The sequence below is a fragment of the Bos grunniens genome, chromosome 19 (assembly GCF_055505025.1).
Source record: "Bos grunniens cultivar Pamir isolate PY7600 chromosome 19, Bosgru_T2T1.0, whole genome shotgun sequence".
NCBI classification, from domain to species: Eukaryota; Metazoa; Chordata; class Mammalia; order Artiodactyla; family Bovidae; genus Bos; species Bos grunniens.
In genome coordinates, this window is record NC_141183.1 from 38,826,127 (window position 1) to 38,846,010 (window position 19,884).

A 19,884-nucleotide genomic window follows, 5' to 3' on the forward strand; every position below is an offset into this window, starting at 1 on the left:
GAGGAGCTCAGGTAGCTTCTAGCTGCCATTTTGGCCGGAACAGTCACTGGAGTGGCACATACAGAGAGATGGAGGTAGACCGAGGGTCGGAAGGGAATCAAGCCCAACGGGCAGCAACTGCATGAGTGGGCATAGAGCTCAAGAGGGAGGTAGCAGTGGCCTGGGTGGGCACTGGCTGTTGTGAGCCTATGAAGAGTGCTGGAGGCAGGGGCATATGAAGTCTCAGGGAGAGAAGAGGGAGGGAAGCAGGAGTGCCTGGGAGCTCCAAGGCTCAGGCAGTGAATGGGAGGTGAGACCGGGGGCTGCCCCGACCCTGACTCCCTGTACCTGGGCCCCTCTAGGCCAAGGGTGTGTATGAGAAGGTGGGAGAGGCCACGGAGACAGCCCTGACATGCCTGGTGGAGAAGATGAATGTTTTTGACACGGACCTGCAGACTCTCTCCCGGGTGGAACGAGCTGGCGCCTGCAACGCGGTGAGCAGCATGGGGGCCTTGGCCACAGTCCGTGTGGCTGGGGCTTCTGGGGCATTGGGAGAAGGGAGAGAGGGGAAGGAAGTCCTGGGAGGCTTCTGGGAGGAAGAAGGACCTCAGATGCCTACCTAGTAAGACTGGTCTAGGGCAAAAAGAGAGGAACAGCTGAGTGTGGGCAAGGACTTGGAGTCAGAAATTACCCAGCCTCGTCAGGACATGGCAACTTTGGGGCATTTCTGGGGCTGGAGAGGGAGATGGAGGCCTTGAATGTTGGGGTTAGAAGAGGATAGATTCACCACCGTGTAGGGAGCAAGAGGCTCTTCACGGGGTCGAGCAGCTGGCGAGGAAGCAGCCAGGATTGCTGGCCCTGCCCCTCACGCCTTGACCCACCCGGGCCCCGCAGGTCATCAAGCAGCTGATGCAGAAGGAATTCACCCTGGAGTTCTCCCGAGACCGGAAGTCCATGTCAGTGTACTGCACGCCCACCCGCCCTGGCCTGGTGGCCCAGGGCAGCAAAATGTTTGTGAAGGTGGGCCTGCCTGACCGGCCTGGGGCCTCTGCACACCTGGAGTCCCCGGGGGCCTGCTCTCCAGTCCTCTGACGAGCCAGAGCCTGCGGCCGTGGGACACTGGGGGAGGTGGGAGACCCTCGGCAAAGGGATGCCTCTGGAATGAGGGTGGTCAGCCTGCCACGGGGAACTGGGAGGGGGACCCGGTGTCAGGCAGGTAAAACCCGGGCCAGATGCTGAGGCCTGCCCCTCCCTGTGGTCCCAGGTCTGATCTGAGAGGCACGGCCTTGCCGCATGACCTCGGGGCCACCGTCTCCCACGTGGGCCTTGGGTCCCTGTCTGAATAGCGGGTCAGGCTGGACTGTCTCAGGAGCCCTTTTGCTTCTGATGGGGACTGTTGACGTGGTTGGTGTCCACACTTGGTGCTTTGTGTCTTGGAAACAGTCCTAAGGAGGAAAGGAAACAGCTCCATCCAGACTCTCATCCATAGTCCTTCCTGTCACTGATTTTGAATATGAAGTAGGAGTCAGAGTAAAGCAAAATCTTTAAAATCTGTTTTAAAACCTGCAGTGGGGGGTTTAAACCTGTTTTAAAACAAAAAGCTTCTGTATTGGGAGTTTGGGTTTCTTAAAATACCCAGTGACTATATATATATATATATATTGTGTGTATGTATATATATCAAGGGACTTCCCTGACATTCCAGTGGTTGAGACTCTACACTTTCACTGCAGGAAGTTCAGGTTCCATCCCTGGTCGAGGAGCTAGGATCCCGCCTGCCCTGTGGCTCGGCCACAAAAAAACAAACAAAACCCCCCTAGTGTCTGGGGTACCTTTTGGGGAGAGGGATGAGGCACTGATGGAGGATTCAGAGGTTTTTTCCAGGCCTGGGACGAGGTCCAGGGTGAGACCCCAAGGCCAGTGAGAAGCCCTGCACCCCATGACCACCCTCCAGAGCCACATCACCCACACCCTCAGCTGGGCTCTGTTTCTGGTCTCCCAGCAGGGCTCAGCCCACTTCCCGATGCAGAGCACCCTACAGAATTGGAATCGTGGGAGCACCAGCCTGGCAGGGCAGCAGGGTCTGCAGGAGGGTGCCATTCCCATCCTGTCCCCCAAAATGCTGCGTCAGGCCTTCTCAGCTGCAGGCTAATTGCCGGGGTGGGGGGGTGTTCTGCTGTGGGCTTCACACTGCGTCACACTCTATGTGAGCCCCCCCTACCCTCTGGGCTCTCTCACGGTGGGGCCCACTTGGTTCCTGCACCAACCTTCTTAAAGATGGATGGATTCTGTTTCGCCCCTTATTGTGTGTCCCTTGAGTGACCTTACTTACCTGAGATCTAGGCCTCAACTCACAGTTAAGCAGGAGGGAGGGAAGGGGTCTCGACTGACCGGGTTGTCTCCTCCCCTGTCCCGCTCCTGCAGGGGGCTCCTGAGAGTGTGATTGAGCGCTGCAGCTCAGTCCGTGTGGGGAGCCGCACGGTACCCTTGGACACCACCTCCAGGGAGCAGATCCTGGCCAAGGTCAAGGACTGGGGCTCAGGTTTGGACACGCTGCGCTGCTTGGCACTGGCCACCCGAGACATGCCCCCGAGGAAGGAGGACATGCAACTGGATGACTGCAGCAAGTTTGTGCAGTACGAGGTAGGTGCTGGGACCCCAGGGCTGTGTGTCCACCTGCAGTATGAGGTGGGTGTGCAAGAGGAGGTGGGTGTTGGGGCCCCGGGCCCGTGTGTCCGCCTGCAGCGCTGGGCAGGTGGCAGGTTGAGGATGGGTTCAGGCCCCGCTGGCATCTGCCCCCTCCCTACAGACGGACCTGACCTTCGTGGGCTGCGTGGGCATGCTGGACCCTCCAAGGCCCGAGGTGGCTGCCTGCATCGCACGCTGCCACCAGGCAGGCATCCGTGTGGTCATGATCACAGGGGACAACAAAGGCACAGCCGTGGCCATCTGCCGCCGGCTTGGCATCTTCGAGGACACGGAGGACGTGGCGGGCAAGGCCTACACGGGCCGCGAATTTGATGACCTCAGCCCCGAGCAGCAGCGCCATGCCTGCCGCACGGCCCGCTGCTTCGCCCGGGTGGAGCCCGCCCACAAGTCCCGCATTGTGGAGAACCTGCAGTCCTTTAATGAGATCACTGCCATGGTGAGGCCACAAGCTGGGAGCCTGCGGGGAGGTGGCGGCCTGGGGTATGGTGGGAAGCACTGACCACAGGGCTTAGAAAGAGCAACTGGCCAACCCCTGCCTCTGCTTCATTCTTATTTTTCCCAACATCTTATTTCAAAAAATTTCAAGCCCAAAGAGAAATTGAAGTGATTTTTATAGCGAATGCCTGTAAATATCTGCTGTCTAGAGTCTGTAAATAGCATAGGTATATTTGCTTTATCGCATACCTGTCCCTCTACCCACCTTCAACCCAGCTTCCTTAATGCGTTTCAGACTCAGTTGTAGACATCAGTACATTTTGCCCTCACACAGGAGAGGGAACTTTACCATAACCCATGAGGTTCCTTTACACACCTTCTCCATCCAGCCACGACTCGCAGTCTCTGCTCTGATTGTTTTTCTTGCATCATGGATTATTTTGCCTCTCGTGGATTTTCACATGAGTGGGATCATACAGCATTTGCTGTTTGTCTGGCCTTTTTCCTTTGAGGTTTATCCATGTTGTTGGGGGACTCAGTGCCATGATTTTTGTGTACTGTTCAGTGGCATTGCACTGTAATACCTGTCTCTTCATCCCTTCCCCTCTGGATGAACACTGGGTTTGGTCTCAGTTTTTGTTCCATCTCATTCTTGATTGCTGACCTCTTCATCAACGCTGATCTTACTCTTAACCTCGATCTCACTCTCCCCTCTCTAGACCTCAGGTTATAATCTTGACCTCCAGCCTATCCCAGTCCTTTATGTTGACCTTAATTCTTATATGTGGCTCAGTCTTGACCTGATAATGAGCTGGGCACCAACCTTGACTTGACTACAACTGTAAACTTGTTCTTGGCTCTTATTTTTGACCTTCACACTGACTTGGTCCCTGACCTCAACCTTAAACACCTTAAACTGATCCTTTACTCAATTCAAGCTTGATACGAGTTCCAGTCTTTACCTGGACCCTGATCTGATCCCTGACATTGACCCCCCCCCAACAATCTATTACTTTATGTTGACCTCAGCTTTGATCTTGACTTTGACATCAACTCTAACTTCTACCATGACATCTTTCCTGATAGGGACCATAGCCTGGACTTGATCTCTCCTTTAATCTAATTTTTTTATCTTGAACATAAGTCCATTCTTGACCCTGTCTTTCACCTTGGCTCCAGCCTTCACCTTAACTACAACCCCTAACTGACCCTTGACCTGGGCCATGACCTTCACCTCATTCCTGATTTGAACTTAACTTTGTCCTTAACCTCAGTCTCATTTTCTACCCCACATCCCACCTTGATTTCATCTTTGCCCTCAATGTTGACTCGCCTTCTTCCCGTCCTCACCTCACCATCCTCTCTGACCTTAAACTTGACCTTCTTCTCAATTTTGTCCTTGTCTGCACTCCCTGCCCTGTCCTTAGCCTCTGCCCCAGATCAGTTTCTAGGCTCATGACCTCACCATTGGTTCCATTCAGCTGTCTGCTTCCTCGGGGACAACCCCTAAACTTGGTGACAGGCTCAGGGAGGGGAGTCAGGCAGGTGTCAGGGAAGTTTCTCAGGTGTGAAGCCCCCTAACCTGGCCCTCAGACAGGAGACGGAGTGAATGATGCCCCAGCCCTGAAGAAAGCAGAGATTGGCATTGCCATGGGCTCTGGCACAGCCGTGGCCAAGTCAGCGGCGGAGATGGTACTCTCAGATGACAACTTTGCCTCCATCGTGGCCGCGGTAGAGGAGGGCCGGGCCATCTATAGCAACATGAAGCAATTCATCCGCTACCTCATCTCCTCCAACGTTGGCGAGGTTGTCTGGTGAGGCCCTGTGTTCCGTCCTCCCAGCCCTCTGGACCAGCTGTGGATCCCCAGGACAGGGAAAATGCCTGGTCTGGGATGGGGCGACAGGGAGAATGCCTGGTCCTGGGATGGGGCTGCAGGGATGACGGGACCCGTGTCCTTCCTTGGAAGACTGGGACCTTCCAGAGTCCCACCACAGGGTGGGCAGGAACAGGGACACCCATCATTCTCCAGAACCCCTGATGTACCTTAATCCCCAGGGTGGTGCTGGAGAAATCCCTTGGCATCCCTCCAGCCATGACCTTCTTCCCACTTTCAGAGTCCTGCGAGATGGGAGAACTCACCTCACCTCTGGGCAGTAATATGTTTGTGTGTGTGCACACAGGGTGTGTGCCTGAGTGAGAGGCTTGTGTACACATGTGCATGTGACTTACTGTTCATCTTTGGGCATGAGTACAAGCACCGAGGATTTGTGCTCGCATGTAATCGTGTACACACTTAGGTTCACAAGTGAGTGACGCCTATGGCGAATGGTGAGCGCACGTTTGCCTGGCCGTGTAAGAACTCTGCATCTGTGCACGTCAGGGCAAGCGTGTAGATGTTTGCTTATGTTTGTGGGATTGTGTGTCCTGTACTAGGTGTTTTGCACACATCTGTGAACAAATGTGTATCTGCTCAGGCACGCACTGTCCACATGTGTGTGTCTGTGTGTGTGTCTTAAAGAGAACTTGTGTCCTGTCCTCAATGGAAGAGGCCTAAAGGACGGGTCTATCCAGGCCCCAGAGCTGAGACTGGGGGTTTTGGGGTGGCCCAGTGTGACCAGAGTGTATGCACCCACTTCTCACTCGTGCACACACATCAGAACTAGCAGAGTGAGGCGGGGCTGCTGCAGAGACAGTGGGGGGCACTCCCGGGCCTCGGGTGTGAGTAGCAGCTGGGCCTTCCATTTGCTGGGGGCTCAAGCCCATGACTCTGGTTCCAGCATCTTCCTCACAGCAATTCTGGGCCTGCCTGAAGCCCTGATCCCTGTGCAGCTGCTCTGGGTGAACCTGGTCACAGATGGCCTACCTGCCACAGCCCTGGGCTTCAACCCCCCAGACCTGGACATTATGGAGAAACGACCCCGAAACCCTCGAGAGGCCCTCATCAGTGGCTGGCTCTTCTTCCGATATCTGGCTATTGGAGGTGAGTGGGGCCCCAGCTTTCATAGGGATTCCTGGAGTTTCCTAAGACCCTTGTATCAGTTACACTTACAAACTCCAGACCAATATGACTCAGCCTGGCTTATGTCAAGAGAAACTGTACGTGGACTCATGTAACTGAAAAGACTAGGTATGCTTCAGGCATGTCTGGATCCAGCCCTCAGACTGTCACTGGCATATTTTAGCTCTGCCTGAGCTTCATTCTTAAGCAGGTGCCCCTTGGGATGGCAGGATGGTTGCCAAAGCTCCAGTCCTCAGACTTGCCCCATTACAGTCCCAAATAAAGCAGAAGAAAGAGTCTTATCCTATCACTTCTGTAGAAATAGGATGAAATTCTCAGGCCTGTTCTCCACCCATGTCGTGTCACCTGCCTATCTCCTTGCCAATTGCTGTGGCCAGGGATGGAGCAGATGCTGACTGCCCATCAGGGCTACTGCTGACCCTGAGGGTAGGTGCTACATACTAAAGGGGAGAGAGTGGTTCCCTGACAGAGATTCAGCAGATTATTGGGAAAGGGAATCAGATGCCAGAAAACCACAGGCGTGCACTATAGCCAGTTTCTTCCTGCCCTCCCCACAGTGTACGTCGGCCTGGCCACAGTGGCTGCTGCCACCTGGTGGTTCCTATATGATGCCGAGGGACCGCAGGTCACCTTCTACCAGCTGGTAAGCAAGGGATGGCCAGGAAGCCCATTGGGGTCATCTGAGAGGTGTTGTTGTTGGAGTTCCAGGAGAGAGGGAATCCAGAACCCCACGGGTGGCCAGTGGCTGTCCCTCCCCACCCCTGTACACCTGTAGACGCCCGCCACTTAAGGAAACAAGCTCAGAAGCCGCCAGAGGCCTAGAGACAGCAGCACAGCCCCCGAGCCAGAGAAGCTGCTGCTCGCTCCCCCTGTCATTCAGTTACAGGGGGCCTCAGGGCTTCACTGCCCGGAAGCCTTACCTTTATTGGGAAACTTCCCGAACATTGAGGGCTCAGTGATAGGAGCACCTACATGGTGGAACTTTTGGCAGAGGGTCAGACTGAAGTGATCAATAGTGGAGGGAAGGAATCTTCCAGGCTTTTATAGCCAACCTGTCTCTTGGGGAAAGGACCCATTGACCTCTTGAAGTCCCCTGGCTGGCAGGTGCACACCACAGGCCTAGCTTAGTTCAGCCTAGCTCTGGAAGTAAGCAAGGAGACGCCACCTCCATCCTGACCTCAACTGCTGTCTGTCCATCCGTCCTTCTGTCTGAGCAGCCAACGCATCTCTTTTGCTTGAAAGAACCGTCACAGCAATTCTGGCCAGGCCAGTGGTGGGTTTCTGGTTTAAAGGAGAGATCTGCCTGGATGTAGACTTTCCTTCCTCTGGTGTGTTAGCCTTTCTATTTTCCTGTAGACAGAAGAGCTCAAGAGAGGGACCCTGACTTCCTGCCCCCGTCTTGGGTGTGTCAGGGAAACAGTCTTCCCCACCCCCAGGGGCAGTGTGAGGGCTCTTTCTGGGGTTCACAGCTAGGTGGAGGCAGCTGGGGGTGCTTTCTTTCTCCCACCAACCCTCAAGCACATGGGGCTCCCCTCCTGGCAGCAGTGCAGAGCCTGGGCCCAGACCCCTATCCCAAAGGCTGGTGGCCCCTAGCCCTTGGCAGATGGATCGGACACCTGCCCCTGCAGCTCCTGTAGGGGCGGCAGGTGGAGAGTGGGGTGTGCTGACCGTCCTGCTACAGCCTTCCTCCTGTCCCACTATCACCCTCCTTTGGGCTATGAAGCCCAAATCTCCAGGGACCTCCCCCCATATCAACCTTCTGAGCAGTCCCATACAGCCAGCTGCATACCTCCTATGGAATAGCCCATGGTCCCAGTGCACTCACCAAGTCCAAAGTCAAAATCAGTTGCCCTTTTGCAAACAGTTCCCTCTTCTTCCATCTGCATCTCAGTTCCACCTCCTCCCTGGTCACCCCAGCCAGACCCCTGGAGTCCTGGTAGACACACATCCCATACCCACCACCAGTCAGCCCTCAGTCCCCCTGGGGCCACCTTCCCAACTGTCCTCAGATCATTCCATTTCTCATTTATCCACTTGGGCGAGAAGTGGCTGTTAGGCACTGACTGTGCCAGGCACAAATTGCTAGAGCAATGGTGGTGACTGAAATGGCAGAGTATCTGCAGAGAGTGTCCCGTCTGGTGGGGGAGAGAGCCAGGGAAATGGGCGGTCACGTTTTATAGTGAGCCATGCTTCCGCAGAGAAAAGGCAGGAGGCTATGGAACTCGGAGGTGGTCAAGACTTAGACCTAAAGTAGAACTCTCAGCTGCAGGTGTTGGAATTTCAGGAGAGGTGCCCAGAGCCCTGCTAGCATTCCTGGAGGGATGCTGAATAAAGGCAGGAGAGTAGATCCTGGATCCTGGCCGCCCAGGTTCACGCCCAGGTTCTATCACACACAAGCTGTGTGATTTGGAACAGGCTACTTAACCTCTCTCTTCATTTCTCCACCCATATAAACTGGGTAATAGACCCTGCCTCGTAGGGCTATCCAGACGATTACCCGAGTCAGTACATATAAAGTGCCTAAACCAACACTTGGCACGTGGTAAGAGCTATGTAAATGTTAATGAAACCCAGAGGGAGGCTCACAGGTGAAGGCGAATGGGAAATAGCCAGGGAGGCCAAGGGAAGGAGTAGGGAGAACAGTAGCTTCACCCAGAGAAACAGGCCTGCCACCCCCTGGGGGAGGGGTACTCACGATGAAACTGCGAGGCAGAAGTTCCAGCCCCTGAGCACCTTCTGATGAACAGTGCAGGAGGCCACACTGCGGCCAGGACCCAGGCACAGTGCAGGCGCTCACTGCTGAGACCCAGAAGGTCGGAACTGGGCAGGGTGTTTTTGTTTTTGTATGGCTGTGACGGGGCTTCGTTGGTGTGCGTGGGCTTTCTCTAGTTGTGGTGAGCAGGGGTCACTCTTCATTGCAATGCACAGGCTTCTCGTTGTCTTGGCTTCTCTTTTTGCAGAGCACAGGCTCTAGGGCACGTGGAATTCGGTTGTTCAGGACTTAGTTGCTCTGTGGCAGTTGGAATCTTCCAGGGATCGAACCTGTGTCCCCTGCGTTGGCAAGCGGATTCTTACCCACTGTGCTAGCAGGGAAGTCCCGGGATGTTAATCTATTGAAACACCTCCATGTGATTCTATTCTCATTGTCTTCCCTATGCGCGGGCATAGGGATGCAGGCACACATGTGCCCAAATGGGAGGTGTGTGCATGGCATCTGCGTGTACACGTTTGAGGAAGGTCCTTACCGTTAAGATCTGGAGGTGAGGCCTGACAGTGGTGACACAACCCGAAAAAACATTTGTCCTCTTGGTCAGTTGGGTGGTTTCAAAGTTTAGGACATTTTCTCTGCCCTGTGATCAGTGCCAAATAAAGCTGTGCACTTGTCCCAAATACTGGAGCTCAGTTTTTTTTGGAGAAATTCCCTCCTCTGTTGATTTAAATAAGACTCTCCATCTCTTTGTCAAGAGAGAAGTCTAGCCAAGCCATGGTCTTTTATCATTTTGCATCATGCACAAGAGAGGAAAGAACCAGCAGTCCCTTCAGGCTGACGGAGTCGCTCTACCCGCATTTATGCCGTGTGGGGAATGAGGGATGGATTTCCTGGGCAGGAGGTCAGGCCGCTGATCGTATTACAGATTTCTCATTGAGGCTTATTTTCGCAGCACGTGGCCCTCATTTCTAAACTTTAATCTTAAAAGGATCACTGTTTCAGAGGAGATTCCAGGGGCCAGATGTTGGAGAACAGAGCTGTGTAATGGTTGTGAATGTTCACGCGAATCCCCATGGTGCGGAAGAGAACCAGACGGAAGTTCTCACTAGTGGCCTCGGTTCAGCATCTTGTTACAGCAGCTTCTGAGAGCAAGGTTCAGGGGGCAGGAAGAAAACTCCCCTGGGGCCACAGGGGCAAGTGCCACCTCCCTTATTGAGTCCTGAGAGCTCCTTGTTCATTGTGCAGAAGCTGTGTAGCAAGCCATCACCTGACCATGCATGTGTTAGGCCTTGTCATGAGCGAAGGGCAGGTCTGGTAGAGCTCGATTTCAGAGGCAGAAATGAAGAGGTGTGAATGGAATCTTATTTAATAATCATGACTAGGGCCTCAGTAGCCTCATCTTCTGGGCTTCCGAGGTGGTACTCGTGGTCAAGAACCTGCCTGCCAGTACAGGAGACCCGAGACTTGCGTTTGATCCCTGAGTCAGAAAAATCCCCGGGAGGAGGGCATGGCAACCCACTCCAGTATCCTTGCCTGAAGAATCCGATGGACAGAGGAGCCTGGCTCCTACAGCCCATAGGGTCACGTTGCAAAGAGTTGGACATGACTGAATCGACTTAGCACGCACGCTCACAGCCTCGTCTTCTACCAGCTAAAGGTGAATTCTATTCAAGTATAATTTTGCTGATTGATTCTCATATGCATTTACTTATTTGGCATTAGTTGCTCAGTTGTGTCCGACTCTTTGCGACCTCATGGACTGTAGCCCGCCAGGCTCCTCTGTCCATGGGATTTTCCAGGCAAGAATACTGGAGTAGGTTGTCATTTCCTTCTCCAGGGGATCTTCCCAATCCAGGAATCAAACCCGGGTCTCCTGCATTGCAGGCAGATTCTTTACTCTCTGAGCCATCGGGGAAGCCCAACTCATTTGGTGGCTTCATTTAATCACTGCCTCTCCTAACCCCTGCACCTCTGATACTTAGGCCCTCACCCCCTGATTCCAGGGCCCCCTGCCGTCCTCCCCAGCCTCATACCAGCTGCTCTCCCTTTTCTCAGCACAACCCCACTGCAGTACATCTTGCCCTACCCCCTGGCACAATGCAGCCCCTCTGTCCCCATCCTGGGTGAGCGAGCACCCCTCCCTGGGCGAGCACCCCTCCCTCTCCACAGCAGCACTGGCTGTACTGTGTCCTCAGATGTAAGCTGAGGGTGAGGGGGTGGGGTGAGGCTCCCCATGCCCTGGTCCTGCCACTCTTCTTTCTGCCTGCACCCCATCTCACCTGGTTGCCCCCAGAGGAACTTCCTGAAGTGCTCCGAGGACAATCCAGTCTTCGCCGGCATTGACTGCGAGGTCTTTGAGTCACGCTTCCCCACAACCATGGCCTTGTCTGTGCTGGTGACCATTGAGATGTGCAATGCCCTGAACAGGTGGGCTGGCAGGGGGGCCTGAAGCGGGGGCTGGCACAGGGGCTGAGGGTCAGTAGGGGCCCAGGATTGGGGGTGGAGGTGTCCAGAATTACAGTCTGAGGGTCAGAAGGGTCCAGAGGAGGGTTCTGAGAGCCCATGGGGGCTAGAATTGGGATCCAGGCGATCAAGGGAGACATGGTTGAGGTCTGAGAGAATAGAAGGGCCAGGATTAGGTCTGAGGGTCAGAGAAAGGGGGTCCGAGCCCCAGGACTGGCCCCTGGGGGCTGAGTGGGCAATAGCCACACACCCCTCCTGGCTGCATTCCCAGAAGCACTCCGGATCTTAGAGGACGATGCTGAAACTCAGACCAGCTCCTCCCTGCACCTCACTTGGGGGATGGGTGGTGGACCAGAGTGGGGCCTGCCCGCATCCTGGCCTGAGGTGAGCGCCCCGTGTGCCCTCAACAGCGTGTCGGAGAACCAGTCACTGCTGCGGATGCCGCCCTGGCTGAACCCCTGGCTGCTGGCGGCCGTGGCCATGTCCATGGCCCTGCACTTCCTCATTCTGCTTGTGCCGCCCCTGCCTGTGAGTCGCTGCCCAGCCCTGCTCCCCTCCTGCGGCTCCTGGGGTCACAGGGCCCTAATTCCCCTCTGAGGCTGGGCATTTCCGGGGCCTCTTTGTGAAACTGCCTGGTGGCTGTGATGGGGGAGAGGTCTGATGGTGCTCCCTGACCACATGGAGCTGGACCCTGGTCAGCCAGATGTGTCCCCCACTTCAGGACATCCCTCCCAGACTTGGGGAACAGAACAGGTAGGGGGAGAAAAAAATAGAAAAAAAAAAAAGAGGTCCCCCAAGGCTGGGACAGGAGGAAAGATGATGCCCTTTGCCAGTGCAGAATTCCTCCCACTTCCCACCAGGACAGAAGGACTTGGTCCTGCGGGTGAGAGCAGGGGAGGGCGCCTGGGACAGAGGAGACTGAGTGGACACAGATCTGGAGGCGGGACGGGGGGCCATCTTAGACGTGTTTGTGAAGAGTCCACTGTAGTCGGGGGTGTGTGAAGCGGTGGATGTGGGGGGCTCTGGGCACTCCTTCCTTTAACTAAGACGCCCCCATCCCAGCTCATCTTCCAAGTGACCCCACTGAATGGGCGCCAGTGGGTGGCGGTGCTCCAGATATCTCTGCCTGTCATCCTGCTCGACGAGGCTCTCAAGTACCTGTCCCGGAAGCACGTGGATGGTGAGTGGAGGCCCCAGACCCCACTACCGGCCCACCTGCCCGCCTGCCTCCGCCCCCAGTCTGCAGTGGGTGTCGGCAGGGTCTTGCACTTAGGGGCCGGGGCCCTGGGCTCACCAGGCTGCCGATGGGAGCACCACTCAGGGCTGGGCTGCCTCGCTCTCCTCGCTCGCTGCCAGCCCTGCCCCGCCCGGCCTGCTGTGCCCTGCTCTGGGTCTTCCCCTCTGACTTCTCTGAGCTGAGCCTGTCGCAATGTAGGCACTGTCAGGACGGCCTCCCAGACACAGACTGGGCAGCCGCTGACTGCCTCCTCTGGGACCCCAGACCACACTGGGTCGGCCTCTTTGGCACCACCTTGTGGGTGGGTGAAAGGTGCATTTTCTGAGTTCCCATCTCTGGGTCTGTCTTACCTCGGGAAGGAGGGCAGAAGGGCAGGGTCGGGGGGCGGTGTGTGGAGGGGCGGGCTGGGGCATGCTGTCCGTCTCTACCCACCTCTGCCAGGGGCTCAGAGAGCAGGCAGCTCTGAACCTCCTGAGGGCAGGGAGACGGGATTGTTCTCGCTCTTTGAATTGCCCAGAGAGGGAGGAAGCAGGGGTGAGAAACTCCCTCTTCCTGGGACTTTGAGCCAAGGCCTTGGGTCTGTGGCCAGGCCGCTGGCCCATATTAGGCCCAGAGATGACCGAGGCCTGTGCTTGAGCAGCTGGGTGGGTCCTTAAGGGCCACCTCTGGCAGGAATGTATCCCAGGCCTGGGGGGCATGCCTGGGGTGGGGGGTGGGGTGCTATAAATAGATCACGTGTCTGGATTCCGCAGGGGCCAAGGCAGTCAATCAGCCCCCGTCTCCCATGCTGGCCAGCCCTCCTGGGCACTGAAAATATTTTGTCTTATTAAAAAGGCCAAAACAAGTCAGCCTCCACTCTCTGGAGAAGCTGGCCCACCCCAAGTCTGTCCACAGGGTGACCAGACATGGTGGAGGAAAAGGAGGGCTCAGCCAAAGGGGAAAGTGGAGCTGGTGGGAGTGGGAGCCAAAGCAAGGCTCCAGCCCACAGGTGCAGGGAGGGGAGCCGGACACAGCATTGTGCCTGCTGCGGGGTTTTTTCTGGCCCCTACTCTGGACGCTTGAGAATCCCATGGACCGAGGGGCCTGGCGGGCTATAGTCCATAGGGTTGCAAAGAGTCGGACACGACTGAAGCGACTGAGCACAGTGGACGCTCCAGGGGAGGTGAAGGAGGAGCTGGCTCTGTCGTCTGAAACTCTATCTTCTGGACCCCTGACTCCGGCTGGAGCGCAAAGTTGGGGGTTGGTCCACCCAGAAGGCTTGACCTTGGTCACACTCGCTCACCTCCACAGTCAGGCCTCCTGGGGGTGCGGGCAGCTCAGACAGCTTCATGTCTTCAAGAGCTTTCTTTGGCCAAGCACGTTTTCTCGAGAAAACTCCCAAGTGAGGCTATTTCTCAGCCAAGGGGAGAAGCCTCTGTTTCCGACACTGTTCCAGTGCTGGTTGCTGGATGGTGGAGGATTTGGCTGGGTTGGGGAGGGGAGCAGGCCCCTAGTAGGACGGGACAGGGGAGGGAGCATCCTTGCGAGGCCGGGGTTGGGGTGGTTTATAGAAGAGGTAGGGTTTGAGCAGAGGTTTGAAAGGGAAGGATTGAACTTGGCGGAGAAGGAGCTGGGCTCTTAGTGGGGCTGGGGCTCAGAGTGCAGGGTACAGGGGTGAGTCCAGAGTTGGGCAGGGGCCTCGGTTACCAAGGTAAGGACCCTGGACATTGTCCTCAGGGAAGTGGAAGCCACAGAAGGGCGGAGGCATAGGAAGAACTGGGATCACCAAGGAGGGCAGGTGGGGGGCGAGGCTAGAGGAGGGGAGGCTGCTGGGGCCTGTAGAGCTGGTCTGGGAGGGGAGACACTGAGGCCCAGGGTGAGCTGGTCCCAGGCGGTGCCTCCACCTCCACCAATAACCTGAGATGCTGACTGTGGTCCTGGTGAGGCTTGGCTTGTGAGTGTGATGCTCAGCTGTCAGGAGTGGCGTGGGGCCTGTAGGCTGGGCATCTGTGCCCACATCAAAGTAATAGGGTGGAGTGTGCCCACTGGCAGCCTAGACGGATCTGCCCCATGCAGCCGCAGTCCCTTGGGTCTCCTAAAGGCAGCCCGGGCAGGGGTGAGACAAGAGACCCTGTTATGTTCCCAAGCCAGCCTGGTGGCCTTTTAGGGAAGTTTTGCAGAGGACTGATGCTCATGACTTCCCCACGATTTATGAGGAATGTGTCCTTCAGAGGACTGTGGGTGCTGGGTCAGCCCCGGGGGGTTGTGGGGTGTCCCGTTGCCCCACCTCCTGGCTCTGCCCAGGTGTGGCTGAGCATCTGTCAGGCGGAGGCCTGTGGGCCTTGCTGAGGGGGTGGGAGACCTGGAGAGATTGAGTGTGAACCGATCTGGGAGGGTTCAAGATGTGAGGTGGGCCTGGGGTTTATTCTGATGGCAGTTAGGGAGCCATGGAAGGGAGCAGTGGGCTGAGTCTGTAGCATGATGCCAGGGGCAGGAGGGTGTTGGTGAGAGGCCTTGAGGCAGCAGAGGACGAGACATGGGCGAGGTGTCAGGGTGGCCTTGGTTCCCGGACCTCTTCCTGGTGGGTGGTGGTTCACCAAACTAGAAACCAAGAGGAGAAGGAGCGTCGGATGCTCTGGGGGTGTTGATGGAATACGTGGGGTGAAGGAAGCCCCGGGGATGTCCAGAGGGATGGAGCAGGGCTGGGGACTGACCGAGAGATGCTGTGGGAGAGTGGGAGAAGAGGAGGCCGGAAGGGGCCCGCGGGAGCCAGCCTGGATGTGTGCTCCCACACATATGTCTTTACACGCTCTCGGGTTTTCTTCCAGAAGACAAGGGCCAGCAGTGAGTGCGGGGAGCAGAGTGGAGTCTGCAGCATGTACCTCAGAGTGACGGTGCCCAAGCGTTCGCCTCCGCCGCCCCCACCCCCCACCCGCCTGCACACTCGCCTGCTTGCTCACTGGGCTCACCGCCAGGCCTGGCCTGGGGTCTCCGTCCCCGCTCCCGCCTGCCGGGGGGCTCTGTGATTCAGGTCTCTGGGCTCTAGTCCAGGAACTGCAGCCTGCGAGGGGCCTGCCCAGAGGCCGGAGCTGGCCCAGAGCCCTTCTCCCCGGATCCACAAGCACGTACACTCACACTCCGAGTGCTTCCCCTGCTTTGAGGCGGGGCATGCCCTTTGCGACCTGCAGGCGTGTCTACACTGATGGAGTTCTGGGAACCACTCTGATCTCACTCTTAGCGAGTGCCTGGTCTGGGGCCTGGTCGGCCCCAGGGTGAAGAGGGGACATCCGGACCCAGCCGTGCACAGCGAGGACAGACAGCCCCCTCCATTCCACTCCGCTTCCTTGGAATCAACTCACTAGGGCTTGAGCCTGTTTCTGTTTATCCACGCAGGGAGTTGAAGACTCACAGCGAGAGACACAGGAGTGGGGGAGGGGGCTGAGCAGGGATCCCCCTTTCCTGGGAAATGGCCAGCCTGCCGACCTCAGCTCCAGACTCAGGGTCCTCTGTTCCAAGCAAACGAAACACGCCATCTCTGCGTTGCCTGCCCTACCAAGCAGAGGATGGGGTTGCCTTCTGTGTTCCTGCCGCCTGAGACCTGAGACCTCCTTGGGATCGCTGAACACTGTGCCCTGCCACCCAGCCCAGGGCTCAGCCATCTCCAACTCTGCATGGCCGGGTGATCCTCGGCCTTAGTCTTTGCCCCTGCCCCCCGCACACCCATGAGCCAAAAGGGTGTCTGTCACTAAGAATGGCGAGTTATCAAGGGCACATTCCGTCCTTGCTGGAGGGACCCATGAGCACCTGGATCACCTCCGTGGAGGGAAGAGAGCGTTCGAGGAACACAGATGTTTCTCTGCACTCATCTCTTGCCCCTCCGGCAAAGATTAGCTCGGCACAGAAGCAGCGGTGAGCAATGACTGCGTCCTTACCCCTCCTCGAGAGTGTACAGAGTGATTATTTTATATGTAAATCAAGACCCATGTCCCATCCTGGCCCCCAGAATCAAAAGCCCCCTCGGCCTGCCTTGCAGACAGATGGGCTCAACATTCAGCGGCCCCTCCCCCTAGCCTTTGCCCTCCCTTCTCTTGAAAGTGAGAGAACCCAGAGTCTCCCATGTCTGTAGGGGAGGAGGGCGGAGAGGAGGGGCAGGGGCCTGTACCCACCTGCTGACCTGAAATCTGGTGGAGAAATAAAGGTCGAGTGTCTGGGGCCATGAGGGTCATTGTGTTTCCCGGGGAATGGGCCCCTCTCTGCCCCCCGCATGCTTCCCTTGGGGGCTCCCACCCCCTATATCCCCTCCCCCAGGATCCGGGAGCAAGATCTGGGGCTCCCATGTCCCCAGCCAGAGATGATCTCGTCAGACAAGGGGCAGGGGAGACCCTGACTTCTGGAGTCGAGTCTGGCATAACTGCCTCCTCCGCAGGTGCACAGCATTCGACAGTTGGTGCACGTGATCAAAGGCCTTTATACGTGGTTCATGGGGAAACGAGGCTGGGGGTGGTCCGTGGGAAGCAGGACTGGGCCTGGAGCCTGAATATCAGGGGTCCCTTGTTCCCCACAGAGGGGACCCCAGCCCCGGCTGTTCCACGGGTCTTGTCTCTCCCCCAGGTACCATCCATCTCTGGTCTTTACCAGCCCCACTCAAATGCATCCCCCCAAGATTTCCTGAGGCTCACGCTGTCCAGGGCCCTCATGAAGCTGCTTGTCATGAACTCCTGACTTGCCCAGACGGCCCTGCCCTCTGGGACCTCTTGGAAGGGAAGAGCCAGGGTCCTCTGCCTCCCTCGTTTTCTCCTCTGAAGGGAGGACTCACTGCCCTGGTGATGGGACTCGGGCCCTGCCCACAGGGCCAGAGGTGGGACCAGCTCCATAACAACTGGGCCTCAGTGCAGAGTGAAAATGTGGAGCCTCTTGTTCAAAGATTAGGAATTTCTTTTCTTTCTTTTTTTGACGTGGAGCATATCTAAAGTCTTTGTTGAGTTTGCCACATCATTGCTTCTGTTTTGCACTTTTTGGTTTTCTGGCCCTGAGGCATGTGGATCTTAGCTCCCCGACCAGGGATCAAACCCACACCTTGCTCATTGGAAGGTGAAGTTTTAACCACTGGACCACCAGGGAAGTCTCAAAGAATTTCTTAGCAGTGGCCGCAGAGCAATAAACCACGCATGCAGGTCTCCTCTGAGCAAGAGGTCCCCGTGCTACGGATGGGGCATCCAGGAAGCTGGTCAAGACTAGAGCAGGCAGTACCTGCCCTTAGGAGCTGCCAGGTTTTATTTGGGGGACAGGATTTGACATACAGTTTACCACAGGACCTGGGAATGAAAAGGTTTCCCCCTTGTACAAGGTCCATCTCAGATCACAGCCTTTATACACACTCGGGTGTCCTCAACCAGCTCCATGAGATGGGCCAGGCATGACTCTGTCTGGCTTGATCATCTAACTGGCCCTCATCTTGACAGACAGGCAGTGAGTGGCCCGATGATGGGCTTGGGGGTCTGCTCAGGACGCAGGCGGGCTCCAGGGCTCCCGGTGGCCTCTGGGGCGCGTGGCCAAGCCTGCTTTGCCTCCGCCCCCGCCCCTCAGGCCTGCCCAAGTCTGGCCTCGTCCAGCACACGGCATGGAGCCTGACGGGCCAAGACAGGGCGGCCAAGGTAAACAGAGGTTTCCTACCTCACGGGCGCGGGCCCAGGAGGGAATTCCGGGGAAAGCCCCGGCATATTTCATTCTGGATCAGCGATGGCAGCCACCAAAATGCCTGTGGCCTTCCCCCTGCTCCCTTCAGAGGCCAGGATTTTGTGCTGCTGTGCCCCCACCACTACACACCACATCTGGGAGGAAGGCCCACTGGGGCTGCGTTGGGAGAAGTGGAAGGGCAAACACAGAAAATGAAGACGTGTCCACACAAAAACCTGAACCCAAGGCTCCACAGCAGCTGTATTCACCGTGGCCTCAGAATAAAACAACCCAGACGTCCATTGACGGGGGGAGGATAAACGAACTGTGGTGTGCCCATACAGTGGACGGCAATACCCCCCCACCAGCAATAAAAATCAGCGCATCCATCTATGCAACAGAGTGCATGATGCTGAAAACCCTGGTGCTGAGGAAAAGAAATCAGAACCAAAGAAGAGCCCTTACTGAGTGATTCCAGCTCTGTGAAATTCTAGGAAAGGCAAAACAAATCTAGTAACAGAGCCACAGAGCCAGGCTGGGAGCCAGAGAAGATTGAGAGCGAAGGGGCAGGAGGAAGGTTCAAGAGTGATGGGTTGGGGCGGGGCGGGGAGGCGTTGCAGGCATTTGTCAAAATTCATCAAACTGTGTGACTAAAATGGGTATATGTGATTGCATGTAAGGTAGCTCAGATGGTAAAGAATCCACCTGCAATGTAGGATACCTGGGTTCCATCCCTGGGTTGGGAAGATCTCCTGGAGGAGGGCATGGCAATCCCCTCCAGTATTCTTGCCTGGAAAATGCCATGGACAGAGGAGCGTCTGGCTGCAGTCCATGGGATCACGAAGATCAGGACACGACCGAGCTACTGAGCGACAACAGCAAATTTACACCCTAATGCAGTTTGATTTAGAAGAAAGAGAAAAGAGGTGGGGGCCAGAGGGGGCAGTGGGTATGTGGCTGCTGTGGGTGTAGCATCTTCAGCATCAGCAGGAGATGGACCTCTGGGTGTGTGCCTGCAAAGCGTGCAGTCCAGGGGCCCAGGCCAGCCCCAAATTGCCCTATGTTCCAGGTGCAGGAAGAGGCTGAGGGCCAAGGGGAAATGACCCCCGAGTATGGAGGAGAACCAGGGGGCTGGCACAGATGCCTCGGATACTCAGGCAGAGGGGCTCCAGCCAGATCATGGCCCATAGTTGGGAATAGAAGAGGCCAGAGAAGCCATGCAAGGTCCACGTGGTGGGGAGATGCCAGGCTGGGGACCCCTGCTGTGGCCTCCACATGGATGCCCACTCTCCCTACACGTCCCCCAGACAGTCCAGTTAGACCAGCCCTGGGCCCTGTTCCAGCCGGTATCTGAGAGGCTGAGGTACCAGGTGAGTCCCTGGGACACTGAGGCTGGCCCAGATGGTCTGGGGAGCTTGGGCTGAACTCCTCTTCGGGTGGTGGTGTGGCCTCTGCAATCTTGGGATGCTGAATGGCCAAGAAGACTCTTTGGAGCCTTTGCGACCCCCTTGAGGGCCTGGGCTGGCCTCCAGGACAGGCACACAGGCCCCCTCCATGCTCACAGAGCCGCTAAATTTAGCCAGGCAGGGGAGGCTGTCCTGGGGCCGAGCGCTTGGCAGCAATGCCTTGTCTCCCTACAAGGCCCGGCCCAGTGCCCGAGCCGGCCATCCGGCCTT

At 56.7% G+C, this 19,884-nt stretch overlaps 1 protein-coding gene across 4 annotated transcripts in view; it reads left to right on the forward strand.

Moving 5' to 3' along the window:
* The window catches only part of ATP2A3 (ATPase sarcoplasmic/endoplasmic reticulum Ca2+ transporting 3), a 34,261-nt gene extending 17,515 nt beyond the window's left edge, over positions 1-16,746 (forward strand). The window contains exons 11-22 of one of the 4 annotated variants that reach the window (XM_086359579.1): positions 342-473; positions 874-999; positions 2,404-2,622; positions 2,789-3,124; positions 4,717-4,937; positions 5,902-6,104; positions 6,701-6,786; positions 11,147-11,280; positions 11,727-11,844; positions 12,379-12,496; positions 12,737-12,827; positions 15,361-16,740. In XM_086359579.1, the coding sequence (XP_086215705.1) occupies positions 342-473; positions 874-999; positions 2,404-2,622; positions 2,789-3,124; positions 4,717-4,937; positions 5,902-6,104; positions 6,701-6,786; positions 11,147-11,280; positions 11,727-11,844; positions 12,379-12,496; positions 12,737-12,827; positions 15,361-15,424 (1,848 nt within the window). In that variant the 3' untranslated portion in view covers positions 15,425-16,740. Of the gene's footprint in view, positions 1-341; positions 474-873; positions 1,000-2,403; positions 2,623-2,788; positions 3,125-4,716; positions 4,938-5,238; positions 6,105-6,700; positions 6,787-11,146; positions 11,281-11,726; positions 11,845-12,378; positions 12,497-12,736; positions 12,828-15,360 lie in introns of those variants that run through there. The other 3 variants (XM_086359577.1, XM_086359578.1, XR_015148054.1) reach the window with 3 other exon arrangements.
* The last annotated feature ends 3,138 nt before the right edge of the window (positions 16,747-19,884 follow it).